The following is a 19,358-nucleotide window of genomic DNA, read 5'->3' as shown; positions in this document are numbered from 1 at the left end:
TTGTAAACCTGTTGCACATAGCTTTCAACTAGTGTTATTGCTGGAGGTTCCCAGTAGCTGATTTTTAGTATAATTTTTGTCTGTTTGCTTGTTTTTTGGCAGCCCAATGGTAGCAGCCAAGGCAAGGTGCACAATCCATTCCTTCCTACCCCAATGTTGCCACCACCACCTCCGCCACCAATGGCTAGGCCTGTGCCTCTGCCAGTGCCAGACACAAAACCTCCAACTACATCAACAGAAGGAGGGGCCACCTCTCCCACTTCTCCAAGTAAGTATAGACGCAGCGGGAACCAAGGGCTAACCATCACCGAGTGTCGGCTGTTCAGAGATGAGGACTGGCCTAGCTCTCTGCTCTATACATGACAGACAGAATTCTGAGCTGACTTTATCTTAATGAGAAGACCAAGCTAGCTTAAGGTTACATTTTTCTTTAGTTTTATTTCTGACTCTTGTTGGCATTTCATGTAACCACGTACGGGAGAAATCGAGGCCAGTAGCCAAGCTCTGACTCAGACCTGGGACTTTCGGGACCTTGTTTACTGTCATGAGGAGGCAGCTTGGTATCTCAGGTCAGGCTTCGGAGGAGAGATCCTGCATGGAAGTCAGGCAGATAGCCTCATCGAAAACACTGCTGCTTCTACGTGCTGGGCTAAACTAACAACTCGTTCGAGTTCACTTCATTTATAGTTCTTTGGGGAATAAGTCTTCCTAGATTAACCCAGACGTCCCGCCTTTATGACTTGGTTCCCGAGCCCTACATTTTGGGCAAGAAGCTATGGTATTTCTTAGGCCCAGGGAGAAAGCTTTAATCCTCTCTCCACCACCCACACGGCTCCCATATGTATTTTGTGTAGCCACAAGTCAAATATACAAATTCCTGGATACACACTTGGGGATACCACTTTGGACTCGCTCTGCTGGGAAACAAATGCGATTCAGCTGGGTCTGATGCTTTAAAAAAGTCTGGATGTTCAGGGAGTTAATTGTGAAATGATTTAATGAAGCTATGCTCAAACTGACATTTAAAAACAAAAGGGAAGCTTTCAGTGCTTTAATGGCAACTGTAGGGGACTTGTTCCACAGTGAAGGGAGTCCAAATAACATCCACAAACAAAAATCAATCTAATCGAAAGAGCAAATCCCTTTGTGTGCTTTTCAAGCTTATTATTTAAATGCTATATGCAACCACTGCTTGATGTGCAAAGAGGTATTTGCTATTCAGACCATGTGAAGCCTACATTTTTTAAAGCTTTATATACTGTTCAGGAGGTTTGCACAGGTTCCAGGGGGTCATTTTTAGAATCTGGTAGTTCTCAGAGTTTTGCATTGCCTTCTGCTACGCGATAGTGCACAACTGCAGACTCAGCAAGATGCTCTGGCTCGCCTAGAAATTAAAATGAGTTTTAGTATGAGACAGTCTGGTAAGATTGTGACCGTGATCTTCTAGAATCAGGACTTCTAGAACTGATCAGCAGATTTTTGTTGAGCTAAGAAGTTGATTCATTCCCTCCCCTCCACTCCTCTTTCTGACCTTAGACCAACACTTGTGCTATCAGAAAGTTTCAACGCTCTCTGATGGAAGATACTGTCTTTTAAGTCCTATCAATAAGATTCAGTGGTGGAATCGAAAAGGTTAATGTTTAGTCATAGTTATCACTGAATAGAGTCAGCAATGCCTTACTTACAAATTTCCTTGTCTTCAGAACCGGGAAAAATGAAACTAGGTCAATGTATATTTGTCGTTACGGTTGTGACTCAGTTTACTGGCAGCGTGTGGTGTCTAAGAGAACAAAAACTCCCCTCATCATTTTAGCAGTAATCTTAACACTTAATTTTTGTGATCCTGCGATCATGTAAACAAGCCAAACGTGTGTCTGGCCTGATTCTCAGCTGGCATCATAAAAACTTGTCATTTGTCTGCTGAAGTTCGTAGAACGCCGGCCATCGGTATCGGCTCGGGCTGGTCACCGCGGCTCGGTGTTCATCAGACAGCTGCCACATTAATTAGGAACTGAGGTTTTCTCAAGAGCAGCCAGTTAATGGTATTTAAACAAAAGATTAGGAAAATAATTACTGTTTGTTAATTAGCTACGCTGATGTCTAAACATATAGTTCTGTACATATTCAGGCATGCATCTTCCTTCTTGGTAAGGGTTTTGAATAACAGTGCCTTAAGTTGTAAAGAAGCATATAATTTAATTTAGGGACCAATTTTACAGAAAAGTAGATTATAGGAAATACTTTCTAAGGAAAAATACTGTGTACACACCAAAGCCAGGGGAAGGGGCTAGCCACATAAGGAGTAAAACAAACCCAAGTTCCTAGCCTTGAATTCCAAGTTGGACACCCAGGCCCACTGGACTCCATTCAGTGTGTCAGTCAGCACCAACCCTCCATTTTCATCAGTGTTTATTTTTTTTCTTAACTAAATATTGGCCTTCGAATAGCAAGTGCAGGATTCACCGGAGTTTCATAAAAGCTGCACAAAAAAAGGTGTTTTCCATGGTTACGAACCGCTCGAGCGCACCGGTTCTGGGAGTGTCGCTGGGTTATGGCTGACCGCCCCGCCGAGCTTTAGGATATTGGAAAGTCACTTATGCAACAAAGGCAGGAATGATGTTAGATTTTGGCCAGACTCTCTCCATAGCTATGTAGAGGAGAATGAAGCCCCCCCGCCCCCCCCACCAAGGAAACGGAGTGAAAAGGGTTGGCATTTGCTCCATTCTCCTTCCCTTTTTTGGTCTAGCAGAAAGCCCTCTGCAGAAACAAAATGCTCGGACGGCCCTACCAAAAATTGGAATGTGGCCTTCCTGAGGGGTGTAGAAGCCAGGAGCAGCTGTTCAATACAGTGTGACCTCCTGGGAATGAGAGCTAAAAATCACAGCAAGGTGGTTAATGATTCTCGGAGCAATAGTGAAACTCTCCAGCTGTGACATTAACCAAAACACGAAAGTTCGTGTTGTCCAAGGAAGGAAGAGCCCCTGGAGATGCACACCAGGGATTTGTGGCTACCGGGTGGCCAAGCTTGAGCTGGGATCTGAAAATCTCAGCTGTGAGTCCCGTCCCTTTGGAAAGCCAGCATTTTCCTCTGTGAGATGACACAGTGGAGACGGTACTTAGGAAGTTTCGGGGAGTTCATTTTTCCTCCATAAAAAGCCTTCTCCACAGAACGCATCTGTGATATCAGGAGCAGTCCCAGAAATATCTTATCTCAGATCTCTTCTCGACTTTGGTCGGTTGATAGGCCATAACAGACACAATATTTGTGTGAACTTGACGGTTTCTGGGTTTAGTCTCATTGCCCAAACACCACCAGTCCCCTACAAGCCAGTTGGGCTTTATCGCTCTCATAGCTGAATCTGAGTGTGGGAATCCGTGACCCTTGTCGCAGTGCAGAGTCTAAGATAGTGCCATCGTGTACACCATCATTTTTAAAGAGCTTTTTTTAAGTGAGATGTTATTTTCTAAGGTTCACAACAAGTGGGGAGAAACTTAGCTGTTTTCCCTTGTTGGGCATGATCGTTATCAGTTTATGTCCCTTTGTACAAAGGAGTTTTCGTGTTAAACAGCATTTGTGTCAGGATGAGAAGAATGATCCTCGTGGCTCTAGTACTGGATTCCTAATCAGATTGGATTTCTCTCCCTTTCTCTGCTATGCATTGACTGAGCACCCTCTGGGCAAGCCATCTGAGCTTTCTGTTCCCTCCTTTCCCCATCCATAAAAAAGAGGGTGATGACTGTCGTGTAATTGGTCAGAATTTGCAGTTCCATCTCAGCTGCAGGATGCATTGTGGTAGGAATTGCTGTGTTGTACCACGTTCCTCTGGTTTCATCCTCTTGCTTCAACTCCACGATGGCTAAACTGACTCCTAGTCCCTTGTGAAACAGCACAGCTCTTTGCATCAAGCACCTGTACCTGTCGCTTTGGTCTGCAGAAGAGAAGCCTAGTGAGACATGAGGTTATCGCTCACCCCCATCATCTTTGCCAACCAAAATTGTATCTTTTTAATCCACAACTGTCTGATAAATGACACACTCCTCTACTTAGTAGCAATTACTTCAGGGAAGTTTATTTTAAATTAACATGGTCCTTCTGCGGACAACTTTAAAATACACGACATTCCCAAAACTGTTTGTTTGTCTTGTCTTTCATACAATTTCTTGCCATTTTGGCTAAATATCAAAGCTGTCTGTGTGAGCAAATGTTCTTTCTCTGCCAGCTCCTGTTTTGCTTGTTCTTGAAGTGAAGCATCGTAGCAAATTTGTGGCATCACATTCATTTCCTTGGCTATGGGCTATGATGTTGCAAGCAATCCTTAGTGAATTCCAGTAGCGGAAAGACCAGGCTGGTCAGGGACAAGGGCCAGCTATCAGCTGGTGTGAACTAGTGTAGATGTATGCAGTTCCCATGGAGTAAAGCTGATAAAGATCAGGGGAAGATCTGCCTAAGAGACATTTCCATGCTTTGCCTTTTCCCTTTCCCAAAAAGGAGTTTGAAGGCGCCACTGTAGGCTTAGCCTATGTATACCATTATATAACTTGACCCAGCTTTAACCAGTGAGAGCAGTTTGCCCTGTCCTAATCCCAGGACAGAATATAGGGATCAGAAGTGGTAGGACTTCCAGGAAACCTGCCTCTTTGTCAAACAAGGGTATTTGTACCAAGGCAATAGGATATGGCTAGAAGCTGTGTTGGTGATGGTCTAAGCAAGACTCGGTACTGCCCTGTTTTCTGAACCAGATTCCACCGTAACAGGAGTCACTGCTAATGTGTATTCCATGTCGACTTGATATTCAGAGCCAAAACAGCCCCTTACAATTCACAAATGTCCCGTGGCATGTTACACTGAGGTGGGACTCGCATCTTGGGAGAGTCCAGTGTAAAACCCACTCTGTGTCTATGTAGTTTGGGTCCTCTTCGCTTCTTGGCTCTAGCAGTACAGCTACGTGCCCTTAAGGAAACACCAAGCTGACATCCGAGTATTTTCAGAAAGCAAGTTAAACGTAGTTTGAAGCATAAGGGAAGAAAGGTAAACGCAGTAATTCACCCAGCAAGGTTTTAGGGGACTGCTGTGAGTGTTACAGAGTTTTCAAATGTTTTAGAATTTTAATTTGAACAGAGAAGCCATTTCAGACAGCGTTCCGACGGTCTCCCTTTGATTTTCTACCAAATGTCACAGCAAAAGGATCTGCCAATAGGGAATTGTAAAGGAGATCTTGAGTTCCTTCCCTTCTGAATGGAACTTACCTGCTCCAAGGGATTAAATAGCCTCACTCTGCTTCCTTAAAAGTATGCCAGGAGAACCGAACAACATATGTTTGATTTTTGAGTTTTAAATTCATTTTCCCTGCTGCAGAAGGATTTTTTAGCCTCTCACAGCACAGGGTTCAGTAGTTAGTTTAAAAAAAAAAACCCAATTTCACTATCAAACAGCACGGAAGAATCTTAATCCACGGCACCAGCAACAGAGATAGATATGCCCTTTGCAAATTTGTGGCTTCTTTGAATTATTAAGCAAATTAACATCGTAAAAAGGCAAGGAGAACATCTCACCAAATCTACTGAGTTAATTTCTTCCTTGATTTCCAGATACGAATAACAACCAGTGTACCTGTTCATATTCTAATACGCCAGTTGCACTGCAATTTGCAAAATAATCTTGCAAAGATGAATTAGTGCACTTAAGAATTCCTTTAAAACTTTGTGAAGGCATTCCCTGCGTGATTTTTGCAAGCTCTAGCAAAATGTTAGCTTTTTGGAAAGAAAAGCTTGCCTCACCAGAAACAAGAATTCATTCTTGTAAGTCAGGAGTGCCGTATCTCCCTTCAGATCAGTAAGAAAGGAAGCTCTGCAGCTCCTGGGGTGATTTCAGGGGAGCGCTCTGTGAGAAAGGGAAGCTGTCTGGTATCACTATTAAGAATTAGGAGGCATCAGGAGACGTTTGGGGGGCTTGGGGAAAGAGGGGAGGAAAGGATGCGGTTCTGCGTGCTTGTAAACTTAGGAACTCCTCACCAGAGGGTTTTTTGGGTTGCAAAACATTTGCCTGGCTTCAAGGGAAGACTGGGCATTCAGCAGTGAGGAAACCTTTGCAGGCCAGTAAATACAGGGAATCAGTCCTCAAGCTGAAAACAAACAGAGGGTGGGAAAGGATACAGGAAAGTAAATGTGTGACATGTTTTGACTCTTCCTTGTGCATCTGGTTGTGGCCCTGTAAGGTAAAGGATAAGGTGGAGCATCGGTTTGATTCAGTAGGGTCTTAAACCAGAGGCTCCTCCAGTGTAATTAATGCCTCTTCACCAACCACTTTGCCTTCAGAAGGGCAACGGGCTTTCATCCTCACAGACAGCTCAGTGTCTTCCCCAACTCCTAACTCCCTTTTCTGTAACATTGGGGCCTGAACATTATATTTAGCCTGACTGGAATTTGGCAACTAACTTTCCTTTTAACGTTGTTTTTTGTCTCTTCATTGGATAGTTAGATTGTCTGGGGATTATATTCAGCAGAATGCATTCCTATAAATATATGTAAAATAGAATCGCTGCTGGTATTAAAGTGCCTATTTGGGTTATTAGAATTCAGATCTGAACGTGCAAAACACTGGAGAAGGGAGAAGACTGCAAGGTGGGGGGTGTTCAAATGAGAGGAATAGTGCAAATGCATTGAAAGCTTTTGGATGTGGAAGTACGTGGCATTGTGGACAGTTGCAGTGGAGAATATAATGCAACAGTAAAATCATTAAAGTACTTCAAGTTTGGAAGTAATCTGGGTTCTTGGCTTGCATTGCATTTAATAGCTTTACATTTATGGGAGCCATTCCAGTTTTTAAAGGCAGCTTCAGCCTTCAGACTGATTGCACTTACCACCCCAGTGAAACTGCAACCCATTAATTTTTTACCGAAAGGATCTTCCTAGTTTGTCAAACACATCAAGTGAACATTTTAGAGAGTGCAGACCACAGCAGTATGAAAACCAAAACTTTACACCGACAGAGAATGTCAGATTAGCACGAAACAAGGAGTTGTTTCTTTTAATAAGCACTTGGGTAAATTCACTGCTGTGCAAAACCCCGTTAAAACCCGAGATGCCACACATCTGAGTGAAAAGAGGCTGTACCCAAAGTCTCTTGTGCTGTCCCAGCATGGAGAGGCCTGCACTGTGCTCTACCAGGATGGGGACCCACGCAGGTGACATCGTTGCCGCCCTGCCTGGCAAGGAGCCCCTTCCCCAACCGCCCGCTCCCCTCTATGTTTATACCCCATCATTAAGACCAAACCTTTCCAGTGTCTAAACCCAAACTCTCGCTCTCTAAAACGTTTGCACATTTCTATGTTAAACATCTGCTTAGGTGGCTCTGAGACAAGTGTGTTTTTGGTGTTGTTCGTGTGCAATCTAGTGCCGCTTCCTCAACGCATGTGTCCCTTCCCTTCACAGCCTACTCGACACCCAGCACCTCCCCCGCAAACCGGTTCGTCAGTGTTGGACCACGGGATCCAAGCTTTGTAAATATTCCTCAACAGACTCAGGTGGGCCGCTTTCGACTTCTCTGTATGCCTGCAGCCTCTTCTTCTTCTTCTTCTTCAGTGTACTCTAACGTGTCCCCGCGGAGCCAGCTGCATTGCCGCTCTCACTTCACCCACATGGTCTCAGTAACTACAGTGAAATGTCACTTGCAGTTTGTTTGTCTGTTGTGTTTTTGTTGGTTTTTCTTTTTTCTTTTTTCTTTTTTTTTAGTTTGGGCTCATGTAGTAATAACACCACGTCCATAACCAGAAAGGTCTCTTCTTGCTTTTTAAGATACTGGCTTCTAGTGCACAAGGTTTTTACCCCCATGATTGGGTTTAGAAAGAGTTTTGCTCCAACCTGTTCCCTAGGCAGTGCTTTGAATTGCGTATGCAATTGGGAGGGACCCCCATCATCAGATACCAGGGCACCTCAGTTCCCCCACCAGATACAACAGGAGACTGCTCCAATGACTTCCACATTAAAGCAGAAAAAAAAATAGCCTTGAATTCCTGGTTGGCCGTTTGCATGGTGGGCTTTGAGCGAGCAGGAGGTTTTGTAATTGCGAGCACATCTGTTTCCTTACACAAAGAGAAAAAAGTCCAGTTGAGGCAGGCCTATAAAGCTGGGTTAACTGAATTCATAGTCCTGCTATGGTCAAATCAGAAGCTCAAGTAAACATTTGTGTTTCTTTAGGAGAAGGACGAGGTTTAAATGTGCTTTTTCCAAGCTGTATCAAATTCCCAGGGTCGATTAAGAAAATAGTTGTTGGCAGTTTTGTTAGCAGCTAATTTGAGCCAGATGTTGAAAAAATTAAGTCTGTGCTTAATATCACGTTATCGGGGGGGGGGGAGAAGGTATAAAAAAGTGAGTGGAACTAGTGCTTTAGGACAACTGTAGTTTGAAGTGAGTGCTTATAACCACGTTGCAATTCTTTTAAAGGTCAACAGCAAGAAGTATTTGTCATTTTGTTTTGAGCTGTTTGCGATGGCTTGAAAGTCATCATTCAAATAGCTGGCAAATCAGGGAGTACTGCTCTTAGCTCTTCTAAGTTCTTTCAGATCATTTATATGCATCCGAGTTGTTAGTGTACAGATTAATGGCTGTCACACGCCGGTGTCCAGTGTATGTGTGAGGACAGGCTCCTTGTTGCAGTGCCTTCAGCACCTACGCTGTCAATGAAACACAAGTCGCTCATTACCAAAGATTTCCAGTTTACAGGGCTGCAACCAGATGCCTGTGAACACAATGTGTTTTCTTGCTATCTGTTCTTTGTGTACAATTTGTTAGGGGCTTTAGTTTATAGCTCTGTCGACAGCACAGGTTAAACTACATCGAATCTCAAACCTTCTCTGCATTAAACAAGGTCATGGAAAGTACACCAGCAGTGCAGAGTGGGGTGTTAACCCATCAGGTTCTGATTTTTTCATGCCATAACAAAATGCAGCCTGCACCCCACTTTTCAGGCCTCTTCCTTTATTCAGTTCATGTATTTGACAAGTTTTCGTGTGGCTTCAGATTGAACTCTTGTTGCTCCAGTTGTTTTGGAAACAACTGGAATACAGAGAAATACATTGAGGTTGGGAAACAGAAATGTTAGAGTATGCTGTTAAAGTCCTTAAGTATTTGGTCTTTGCCTTCATAGCTTAGAAAACTTGAAACCCTTTGGAGAACACTACTTACCTTTTCCAGAAGACTTGAAAAACTACTAGTTGGTAAATTGATTATGTAGTAAGACACAACAGTATTAAGTCTCCAAAATATTTTAAGCTTATTTGCATCCTGCAGCCCGGGTTTCCCAGAGAAGTTTGTTGACTGTAAACTTTTATCCTCCTTATTTATGACTTAAATCATTTTAAAGTGCACCAGCCTTACTTTAAGTGCTTCTATATAATGCAGTATAGTGAATAACAATGCTGTACAGTGAAAAACAATACTCAAGCACAGCTTTCAATTAAAGTCAAACATGCTGCAGTGGGGACGGAGACTGACTTCCAGGCTCTGACTCTGGCTGCATCTCCGTGCTTCTATACATCATTACACCACCACAACCCACTTGGTACTAAATATATAATTTATCAGCAAAACTCACTACTTATTCATGAAACGACTCTGAAGTTGACTGTGTTTTAAATCAGGGAAGTGAGGTAAAAATGCTAACTGCAATGATTTGGGATTTACTTCGCTTTCCTCTAAACAAAGACATGCTTTTGTACTCTTTTTTTGCAGGGCATTAGTGTATGGGACGATCACTTAGGATATTTTCAAAATGAAAATATAAAAACACATAGGACTGTTATTAAAAGCAGCTGGGGTGGCTGCTTTCCATCAGGATTTTTATAGTACGTTCAGAGTCAGCCTAAGATATGGGTCCTGAGGACCACTAACCATCAGGCCACACAGCTCCCTCCGACAAGAGGAAGCAGCAAAGACTCAGAGCTTCTGAAAGTCAAGCTTAAATGTAAGGGTTAAGCAACTCTTTACTGCTGGATCAACAGAATAAAAATGAAAACTGCATCTGAATGTCTGCTTTTATAAAAATGATGGTCCAGCTACAAGCTATAGGAAAACGTTACGGTCAGCTCTTTGGTGGCTCTGGTTTTCTCTTCCAATCGGGGGGTTGTTTGAGTTACTCATGGTCGTTATTAGTTTTCAGATGCTGTGAAAGTGAGTCTGTGCACAGGGATGCGACAGCGCCGTTCAGCACAAGTCGCATTTCCCATACATGGGCATTCACAGGCTTTCACACAACAGTGGAAGAAAATCACAGACAAATGTACAGCATTTGCATGGCTGGGTTTGAGCAGGATCGTTCTGTCCCAGGCTGTTTTTAAATAACAGAAACCAGTACATGCCTTTCTTAATGGGCATTTTAAAAATTAGCAGTAGACGTTGCCATCAGCAGCATGTTCTAATTTAAGTCAGATCGCTTCAAACAGAATTGCCTTAGAGGAATTTTATAGAATTTATGTAATATTTTACTTAGAAAAGGGACGTTTTTCCCGTGTCAACGAAGGTTGTAGCAGGACGACAGCTCTGTGACAGAGGAGGCCAGGAAATAAATAGATGTAAGCCAGTAGTTGTGATTCACCAGCAAAAGCCCCAAAAGGGCCGTTGGCTTTGTTTGGTTTTAGCAACTTCAGAACTTTTCCGTCGGTTTGTTTTTTCAGACACTGCTTACGCCATCCATCACTCTGCCACTCCAGCGGCTCACCGCAGAATTGTCCTATCTGGGGGGTTATTTGAATCTAAATTTCTGTTTGAGCTATTAGAAGAAACACTTGACTTGGCATCCTCTGTATATGCTGACAAAAAGGCACAGGTGTTGTAACCTTTGCTTGATAAATCATTTACTTTTGCTACTTGACTCGCAAGCAATATGGGGGCATCGGCTTTTTAACTGCCTTTTCCATATGCAAATCAGAAATACAGTATGCCCGGGGTACACAGTCTTTAGTTTCAAAAGCAAGCTGGTCTAGATACCTCATGACTAAGTAATAGATACGTCTCTTGTATTGCCAGGGACTTGTAATAAGAAGAGTGGTAGAGGAATGGGAAAGTACCATCACATTAATTAGGGACCAGCCTATCAGTAGCGGTGACACTACTAAAGAATAAAGGGTGCTGAGTTTTGGGTGGGGTTTTTTTTTTTATCCTAACCAAGCGATAAAAGTAATTGTGAAACACAGGATGTATGCTTAGGGTACGTGGTAACACTAAACTAGCAACCTGCTCTTGGTGACCGGAGTTGGCGTTGTCACTCGTCGCTCTAAATGGTGTTTGCAGATCCCTCATGCTTTGCTCTGTAGTGCAAAAGTCCTTTAGGGGCCATACGGATTCTGTGTGCCCATCTCTGCTTCTCACAGAACATCACTTGCTAGGCCGAGCCCTGTCTGCCACCTACTTAGCCTCCATCTTCCTGGAAATTGCACTTTGGGTGCTAAAAACAGCTCCGGAGCCACACATGCCGACTCCATGTAATCACCCCTACCTGCCAGTAGCCCCTGTGCCTCGCGCAGTGAGGTCACGAGGATGCACAGAGCAGGAACTGCCTCCCACTGCAGGCACCGAGGCTCAACTGCTTTAATACCTGGGGGAAACTAAATGGTTTTCTTCTCTGCTTGAGCAAAAGTGTATCATACACACTTCTTGACCAGCTGTTTAAGGAAAAATCCCTCTCTGATGTAAACACAATATCAGATCCATCCCAGTAACTTTCTAAAACTTAGTTAAGTACAAAAACATATAGTTGTTCCCTTACTTTTCTGTAGGCAAAGATAAAACTATTTCCAGAATCATAGAATGACAGGGGTTGGAAGGGACCTCGAAAGATCATCTAGTCCAACACATCTGCCAAAGCAGGATCACCTTGATTAGGTCACAAAGGAATATATCCAGGTGGGTTTTGAATGTCTCCTAGGAAAACAAAAGTAGAAGCCTTTCCTGCTTCTGCCTTTGCACATCCCAAAGTTACAGTCAGATCGTGGGTAATAAGCCACAGTCTCATCTTCTCACCTTACCCTGGTAGAGCCACCCGCAGCACCCACGAGACAGCTTGTTCTTTATAACGCAAAACAACCAAAATGGAAAGCCTGTAACTTACTTTGCAGTAACTTAGTGCATAAGAAAAAAAGGCCCCAAACCAAACATGCTTATCGAGGCAGCAAGATGACCAGTTTGAAGACCTGAAAGCTCCGTGGCACAGCTGCGTGCTCACCACCAGCCTCACAAAGACCAGGTACAGCCACGCACGCTGTGACATGAAGCATCTATACCAGAGTAGGTATGGGGGAGAAATGACTGGAGTTCAGCAAAGTGTCTCTAGTGTAAGGAAATCACTAACTTGTTTAGATGGGCTCCTGTTCGCTGCCTTTCTGGAATTACACGGTGGTATCTTTGTAGCTTCTTCTTTTAGGCCTTTATTTATCTCTAAAAAAACACCTTCTGCCTCAGGTGCATATCCAAACGTAATTGTACAATTACTTTCTTTCCAAGAGACAAGGGATAGACTATTTTAGTTCCCCACGATCCTTTTAGAAGACAAACTGCAACCTGCAATTTTTCACCAGCAGCGCTTTAAAACAAAGGGCACAGGGAAAAAAAAATGAGTTTTGTGCTGTGTCCTGTAGGTTAGCAGATGTGAGCTCTGTCAGACAAGGGAGGGAGGCAAATTCCGGAGTAGATGGTCCTTCTGTGATAACAGCCCATAGCTGCTGCCTCGACACTTCATTGGGAGGAATGGCATGCAGGTGATGCCCCTCTCTGAGGCAGGAGACGGCTCGGGCAGGGGGGAGGCAGGGAAGCAGTCTCGCAGGTAGTGAGGCCCCGTATAGGATGCATAGATCAAAGTCAGCACCTCAAATAGGAAGCTATCGCAGTGCTTCCGAGCTATCGCTCCTGCGGCTGAAACTGCAGAGCTGTTTTGTGCCCAGGTTCCATTGCCACCCTATGGAAGAAAGAAACCAGTGCACACATTTTTCTTCTGGCAAATGAAACATGTGCCTCGTGCTTCACCGGGACTGTCCGTTTCTGCTTCTCCCTGAATCCCGGCCACAGAGCCCTGCCCTCTGCACCATCAGAAAGGGATGCAGAGCTGCCAGACCTACACGCAGCTCCTGTCTTAATGAGTACTTTGCTAATGAGTACTATGAGCTGCCATGGCCTTTTCTGCCCCTGCACCCTTCTCTTTTTCTCCCATGTCCCCGGAATCGCTCTGGTCAGACAGGCAGCACCGGCTGGCCCTGGGGAAGGCAGGCTGAGGTCGGGATCTCCAGGCATTGCTAACAGCTGAGCCACTGCTGCACTTTGTGGAGCAGTTCGTGTTGAGAAAACATGTCTGAGGTGCATGTGGCTCGTACCTTGCAGTGGACGTGCAGAGAACATGAGAGGCTGCAGGAACAAGATTAGGCCTTTTATTTTGGGGGTTCCGATCTCAACTGTTTATAAGCCAGGTCAGTGCTACGTGTTGCTTAGGTGCCTTTTCATCCCAGGATGAGAATACTTATCCTCTGGGCTAAACACACCACTTGTGTTTGAGCGTGAATGAAGAATGGTGATTTGGAAGCATTTGTTCAAATCAGTTCAGCCCCCTGAGAAGTACATCTTCTGTACCGTAACCTCCCTTGGCCAGCATGGTGGTTTTGGAAGGAACTTCAGCTGCAAACCACTTTCAAGCAGAGACCCGACTGCCCCTCTCCCTCTCTTGGCCTGTAGCTGCGAATCTGTTGGCAGGTTCAGAGCATCATTTAAATGCAGGAATAATGTCTCTCCTGGGTAAAGAAGAGAAATCTGCTGAGACCAAAAACAAAACCACAGTTTTAGGGTGAGGGACATCAACTTTCTAGAGCTGCTGAAGTTAGTTAGAGGGGTCTCTTTCCAAACACAGCAGGGATCTGTGGACTTTCCCATATCAGCAATGGGGAGTGAGGGCAGGGTTACACAGTGCCCAAAGTGCCACCCGAATTTCAGATTGCTACTGAAAGTCTGTAGGCCCTGTACCCTCAGGGATTGCTTTCCTACCAGAGATTTGTGGTACAATTAAGAAATGAGAGACCCAAACCAGAAACAAGAAGCAGAACCATTACAGCAAACAGTGGAGTGTGTGAAAAATGAGTGTGCTGTGTATGTGACCACTTAATTTATACTAACTATCTGGGCTGAGGGGTGCACAGGAAGGACAGGCTCTTGTGTGCTTTGACTGTAATGATGACCACTGAAAGTTACAATTCCTGAGGAAAAAGTGTTTTTCTGCAGAACCAGTGGCACCAAGCTACTGCTACGTGATGTGCATGTCGGCACTGTCTTTCATCTTCCACCCAGGAAGCAGCTAGATACTGACCTGATCTCGAGGGTGGCCCAGAGATGGCCCTAAAAACGTAGTGTAAGTCTAGAGAGAGTGTGTACAAAAATCAGAGTGTCAGTCTCTTATCAAGCATCGGCAGGTCTCTGCCCCTGGGAAGCTGAAAGAAGCTTTAAGCTCCTGCCTTTGCTTTGTGCTTGGCCATATTAAACTCACTCTTCTCTTTTGTGGAAATTAGGCAAGGAAACGTTGGCTGAATCCTTCCCTGAGCTAAAATTGATAACAGTTCCACCATGATGGGAGCAAAGAGCCCACGCACGGCCGTGGTGCTCTTGATGTGCTCCTGATCACATAATAGCTCCATAGCCACAACGTCCCCGGTGCAGCATGAGCATGAACGTGCCGCTCTGATCACTGTTGCTAATGACAGTCCGGAGTGCGCTCTACAGAGAGGAGATACAAAGGTGACCAGAAACCAGGGTCACTCCCCATCTCCCATTCCCGCCACTGTTCAGCTCGGCACACAAAGCCCCATTAATTGAGCTTTCGCGCAGAGGGGCGGGATGAAATTCCCCTCTCAGATCAGTTCTTAAAAAGCAGCACAGAACAGCAAACCTCAAGAAGAAAGCACATACTGCACTACAGAGGTAGAGAGTCATAGAAAACTTCCCAGTACCACCATGTGGCCTCATGTTCAAAGTGGGTTGGAGCCAAATCAGTCCAGAAATGCCGGGCTTAGTCCTTGGCAGAGGGAAAACCTTTTTCCTGAGCTTTTTCTTCCTCCCATTGCAAGCTCCAGTGAGCAGTTCTGACTTCTTTTTCTTTGGAAACTCACACTAAGCATCCTATTTCCAGTAGATCCAGCTTACAATTACTTACAGTGGACATAGACAAATTTCCCAAACTAAGCAATTAAAGTTATTGAGGATTTTTTTTCTCCTGCCTTACAATAAAGAGGAAGCCTGTGCGTAAGGCACCCTTTCTGGGGGTTTTATGGCCATTACTTATGCTCCACAGTAGGAGAGAAGTGAGAGAAGAAGTAAGTGTGGGCCTGGTGGGAAGAGTTGGCAAATGCAGAAATATGATGAATGAGCTGGAGAGATTTAATTTCTTACTAAATTCTCTACAAGCTGTGTAACCTTTCTTTAGCTAAACAATTACTCTAAAAGGCAATGATTTTCTGCGTTTTCATTGAAAAGTCTTCATAATAACAATGGCCTATGTTCTCCTTCTTGAAGAACTTCTGCCAAAAAACAGTTTTCTTTTTTCCATTCAGCGGGAAACTTTCTTTTCTTTTTATTTTTTCAATCTCATATTCCCTGCTACACAGATTTACAAGGCCTACCATTTACTGCATGGGGCTGGGAAGAAGCTTCCCCTCAGGCCAAATCATTTTGGGCCATCTCCATTATAGGGATTCTTGCGTCTTCCTCCCAAGAGGAGGGCAGCTGCTGTCAGAGATGTCATGCCAGACCCAGCCAACTATTTAGTCTGACAAAAGGCAACATTTCCTCTGTTCACAGGTACAGGGTACGTAGGAGCAGACTCCCAGAGTTGTTTTATTTCACTGGACAGGCAGCAGCTCTTGCTGCTGTTGCAGTGGGTGCAGTTGAGACAGGGAGCAGGTACTGGCTTGGTGTGGTGGGGAGAGAGACATCAGGTCTTTAAATTCATCAGCCGTGCTGCCGACATGATTAAGGGAGAGTGAGTGCAGATCCTGACTGACCCACAGGGTCCTGGGAGCTACTGGAGCATTGTAAGGACTTTGTAAGGACTTTAGAGATGTGGCACAAGCAGAGAGCCCTTTTCTCCCGCGGAGCTGCACAGTTTTTTGCATACACCCATGCGTACGTACACACACATGCACAGATCAAACACATCTAAGGCAAGATGATAGTTATGCACCTCTTACTGCTTTTACTTGGCTTGGCCGATTTCCTGGCCACCCCACGCCCGCCCCCAACCTCCATTGCAGATAATGCTGTATTGGATTAGTCTGCCTCGCTGCTGCATCAGGTCCCAGATCGATTTATTGACTCTGTCAGAGTGGCTAGTACAGTAATTGTTACAAGAGCAGAATAGAAAGCAAGAATGTGTCCACATAAAATATAAAAATGACGTTTTGTTCCTTCTTTCCTCCTTTGCCCTATAGATCTTTATGTGTTTACACAGTGGAGAGCACTTTACTTAAGTTAATCAGCTCCTTCTACATTATTAATTGCGACAGTTAGGGTGCTACATGGCGGCAAACGTATTATTGAAAACATTGATCTCACGCTCACGGTGTGGACCTGAGTAGGTTTTGTATTCCTCCCCTTCTTTTGCAGCTGCTTTAGGGTACTATCAAATGGCATTTCCCTGACTGACAATATGCCATCAATACCATTGATTTTGGTGGGGGGGTGCAGAGAGACGTGCATGAGGAAGAAAGGCGTGCGCAGAGGTTCAGCACGTTCTGTAGCCTTGGAAAGGGGTTGTTGGAAGTTGGTAATCACGATAATTACATGCCTGGCCTGATTTCTCTCTTTTGTAAAGAGTAATAATTTAAAAGCTGAAGTTTCCTGAGTGTTGAAGATTTGCAGAGATGGCATGATGAGACCTTTTAAAATGCATGTAGGATATATACCCTTAACAAAAGACATACTGACTTTTTACAAGGGTTTCAGAAGTGTCTTTGAAAGACATTTCATGAAAGTTCAGCTTTTGCAGCTGATACCTATATGAGCTCCATAAATTCCACACAGCCTGACAAACTCCAGTAGGTGTCACATGTGACCTGGATGGAAAAGGTCAGCAGCTGAATTTATGGCTTTTGCATTTACTGGAACATTAAGATTTTTGCCAACTGCCATATATACTTTTTAAAAAATCTGCAATCAAAGGATTAGGACCACAATCTACAATGAAGGTCAAAAATTAAAGGCCACAATCCCTACATCCCTCCCAATGGATAAGCATTAAGCTACTTCTGTTCTGAGAATCACCTTTGGTTAATGGCCTTACCATGGAGGTCAAGGAATAAATAAGCTCCAGAGGTGAACACCTTGCAAAATAGACTATCTTGCTCTGAAATTTAATACTAAATTCCATAGGAAGGGATGAAAAGATGAGAAGCTATTTCTTAACAGAGAAGGACTGTCCAGTTGGCAGCAGATTTCATGTTCCCAAGACACTGAGCATCACCTCCCTCATGCTGGACCATCCCAGACAAATGTAAATAGCACACAGGGGAAGGATTTGGGCTTCAAAAGAAATACATGACTGCAATTTCGTTAAAACCCATTTGTACTTTAACAAAGGTGCCTTTTCTTAGTAAGGATTACTACCAGCATGCAAAGTTGTAGCTTTCAAACTTCACCTGTTTTTAGTGGCCTGGTTTAGAACAACAACAGGTATTGTCTTGGTTTAGGTTTTTCTAGTATCTTCTACTTGTAGTGTGGTGTATCTCTACAGAGATAGAGCTGGAAAAGTATAATCCAAACCCAGGAAACTTTTAAAAAGAAAAAAATCTAGTATTAATGAATGAAGAGGGTACATGTGAAAGTATCTTGTAGGCTTGACTATGTATCCTTCATTACTGTGGTTGTTAATAATCAATTTTGAAAGCAGTACTGACACTAAAATCGTAATATTTTCAGGCATATTCCCACAAATGACCCAGCTCGTGCATCATCTAAACCACTAGTTCTTACCCATGAAGGGATGTGGCTAAAGAGATTTCAGAAGCCAATCAAGTGTCATTTTCATTATGAGATAGCAGCAACAAAAATCACTACCAACAAAATGCAGCCACCTTTGAGGCTGAACACAGTAATTTCTGCATGGCGTGGAGCAGCTTTACACAACTTTAGGTAGCCTTCTGTGCTTTTGCTCTACCTACATCTTTTTAAATATGTTAACAGAAAAGTTATCTTACAAAAAGAAGATAAAGTTAGAAATCAACATTGCACGTGGGTTGGGTTTCTTTATCCTTGCATGTGCTCAACAATGAGACTTTGCAGGAACACTTCTACTCATGATGTTCCTTGGTTGGCTCTTCTCTTTGTTTTCTTTTTTGTTTTTAAGGACTTTCATGTTGTCTTTTGGGTTAAAGGTCATGTCTGTGAATCTGTGGCATTGGACCCGACTGTATGTTCAGTGAAACTGATGAGAGTAGGACATGCAAGATTTGTTGTCAGGACTTTGTTTTAGAAATACAATAATATTTGTGTTTAAATATGGTTATATTTTGCTTATAGTCATGTACAGTAGATAAAATCTAGCCTTTTTCAAATAAGATCAGTGTAAAATTCACATTTTCTCTATGGGAAGGACTTGTACTGTGGATATCATGTATCTCTAGAGCTTTTCTTTTGTGGTTACAGGTAGCATCTTTCGGTGACTCCAAAGCAATTTTCTTTGATGTAGAGATGTGGTTAGTTTGGGGGTTTTCCCACTTTACTGGCCTTGTAGACTAAATTTGAAAGGACAGACCAGGCTGCGTTCTGCATAGTTCGTTCCTAGCAAAGGGGGTTCCACAGGCTCTCTGTAAACTCGTTGTCCTCCTAACTGTAGTAACAAGAACAGAATTTGTCCTGATGGTGACAACTGCTTTAGCAGTCCTATTGATTGTTGAGTGAGGCAAAACAGAGTGCAGATTCTTCTCCTCGAAGTTTTTCAGGAGTAAAAGTAGGCATTTCCCATTAGTAAAATGGGAAGGATAACAAAAAAAATGGAGGAAAGCTGTACTTCCATATACAATGGAGCAGCTTACTTAGTACAAAGAGCCACTTCTACCCGGTCTATTTTCAGAGAAGAGCCTCACATTCAGTGGCTCATAAAAGCAAAGAGTCACCTTTTGATTTTAAGTTCAAGGTTTACATTAGCAATTTTGTCTGTTTTCTCTGTTAGTATTAATTAAATTGAGAGAGTTTAATTAGTATTACTAAATTTGATCATTAGTAGTAATTCATTCTGCCTGCCATACTGCACAAATATGATGAGGCAGAAATAACTAAATTGTTTAATTTCATCTCATTTAATGACTTTACACTCCACCAGGACTTTTATTGGCATCTCA

At 43.5% G+C, this 19,358-nt stretch overlaps 1 protein-coding gene across 1 annotated transcript in view; it reads left to right on the top strand.

Moving 5' to 3' along the window:
• The window catches only part of NFIA (nuclear factor I A), a gene marked incomplete at its 5' end in the record, with an annotated part of 353,459 nt that overhangs the window by 321,461 nt on the left and 12,640 nt on the right, over nt 1–19,358 (top strand). Inside the window, 2 exons of the mRNA XM_084266547.1 lie at nt 103–268; nt 7,432–7,523. Coding sequence (XP_084122673.1) covers nt 103–268; nt 7,432–7,523 — 258 coding nt within the window. The remainder of the gene's footprint in view (nt 1–102; nt 269–7,431; nt 7,524–19,358) is intronic.

This window comes from Gallinula chloropus, assembly GCF_964237585.1.
Source record: "Gallinula chloropus genome assembly, chromosome: 6".
In the NCBI taxonomy this organism is placed as follows: domain Eukaryota; kingdom Metazoa; phylum Chordata; class Aves; order Gruiformes; family Rallidae; genus Gallinula; species Gallinula chloropus.
This window is presented reverse-complemented; position numbering and strand designations above follow the sequence as displayed.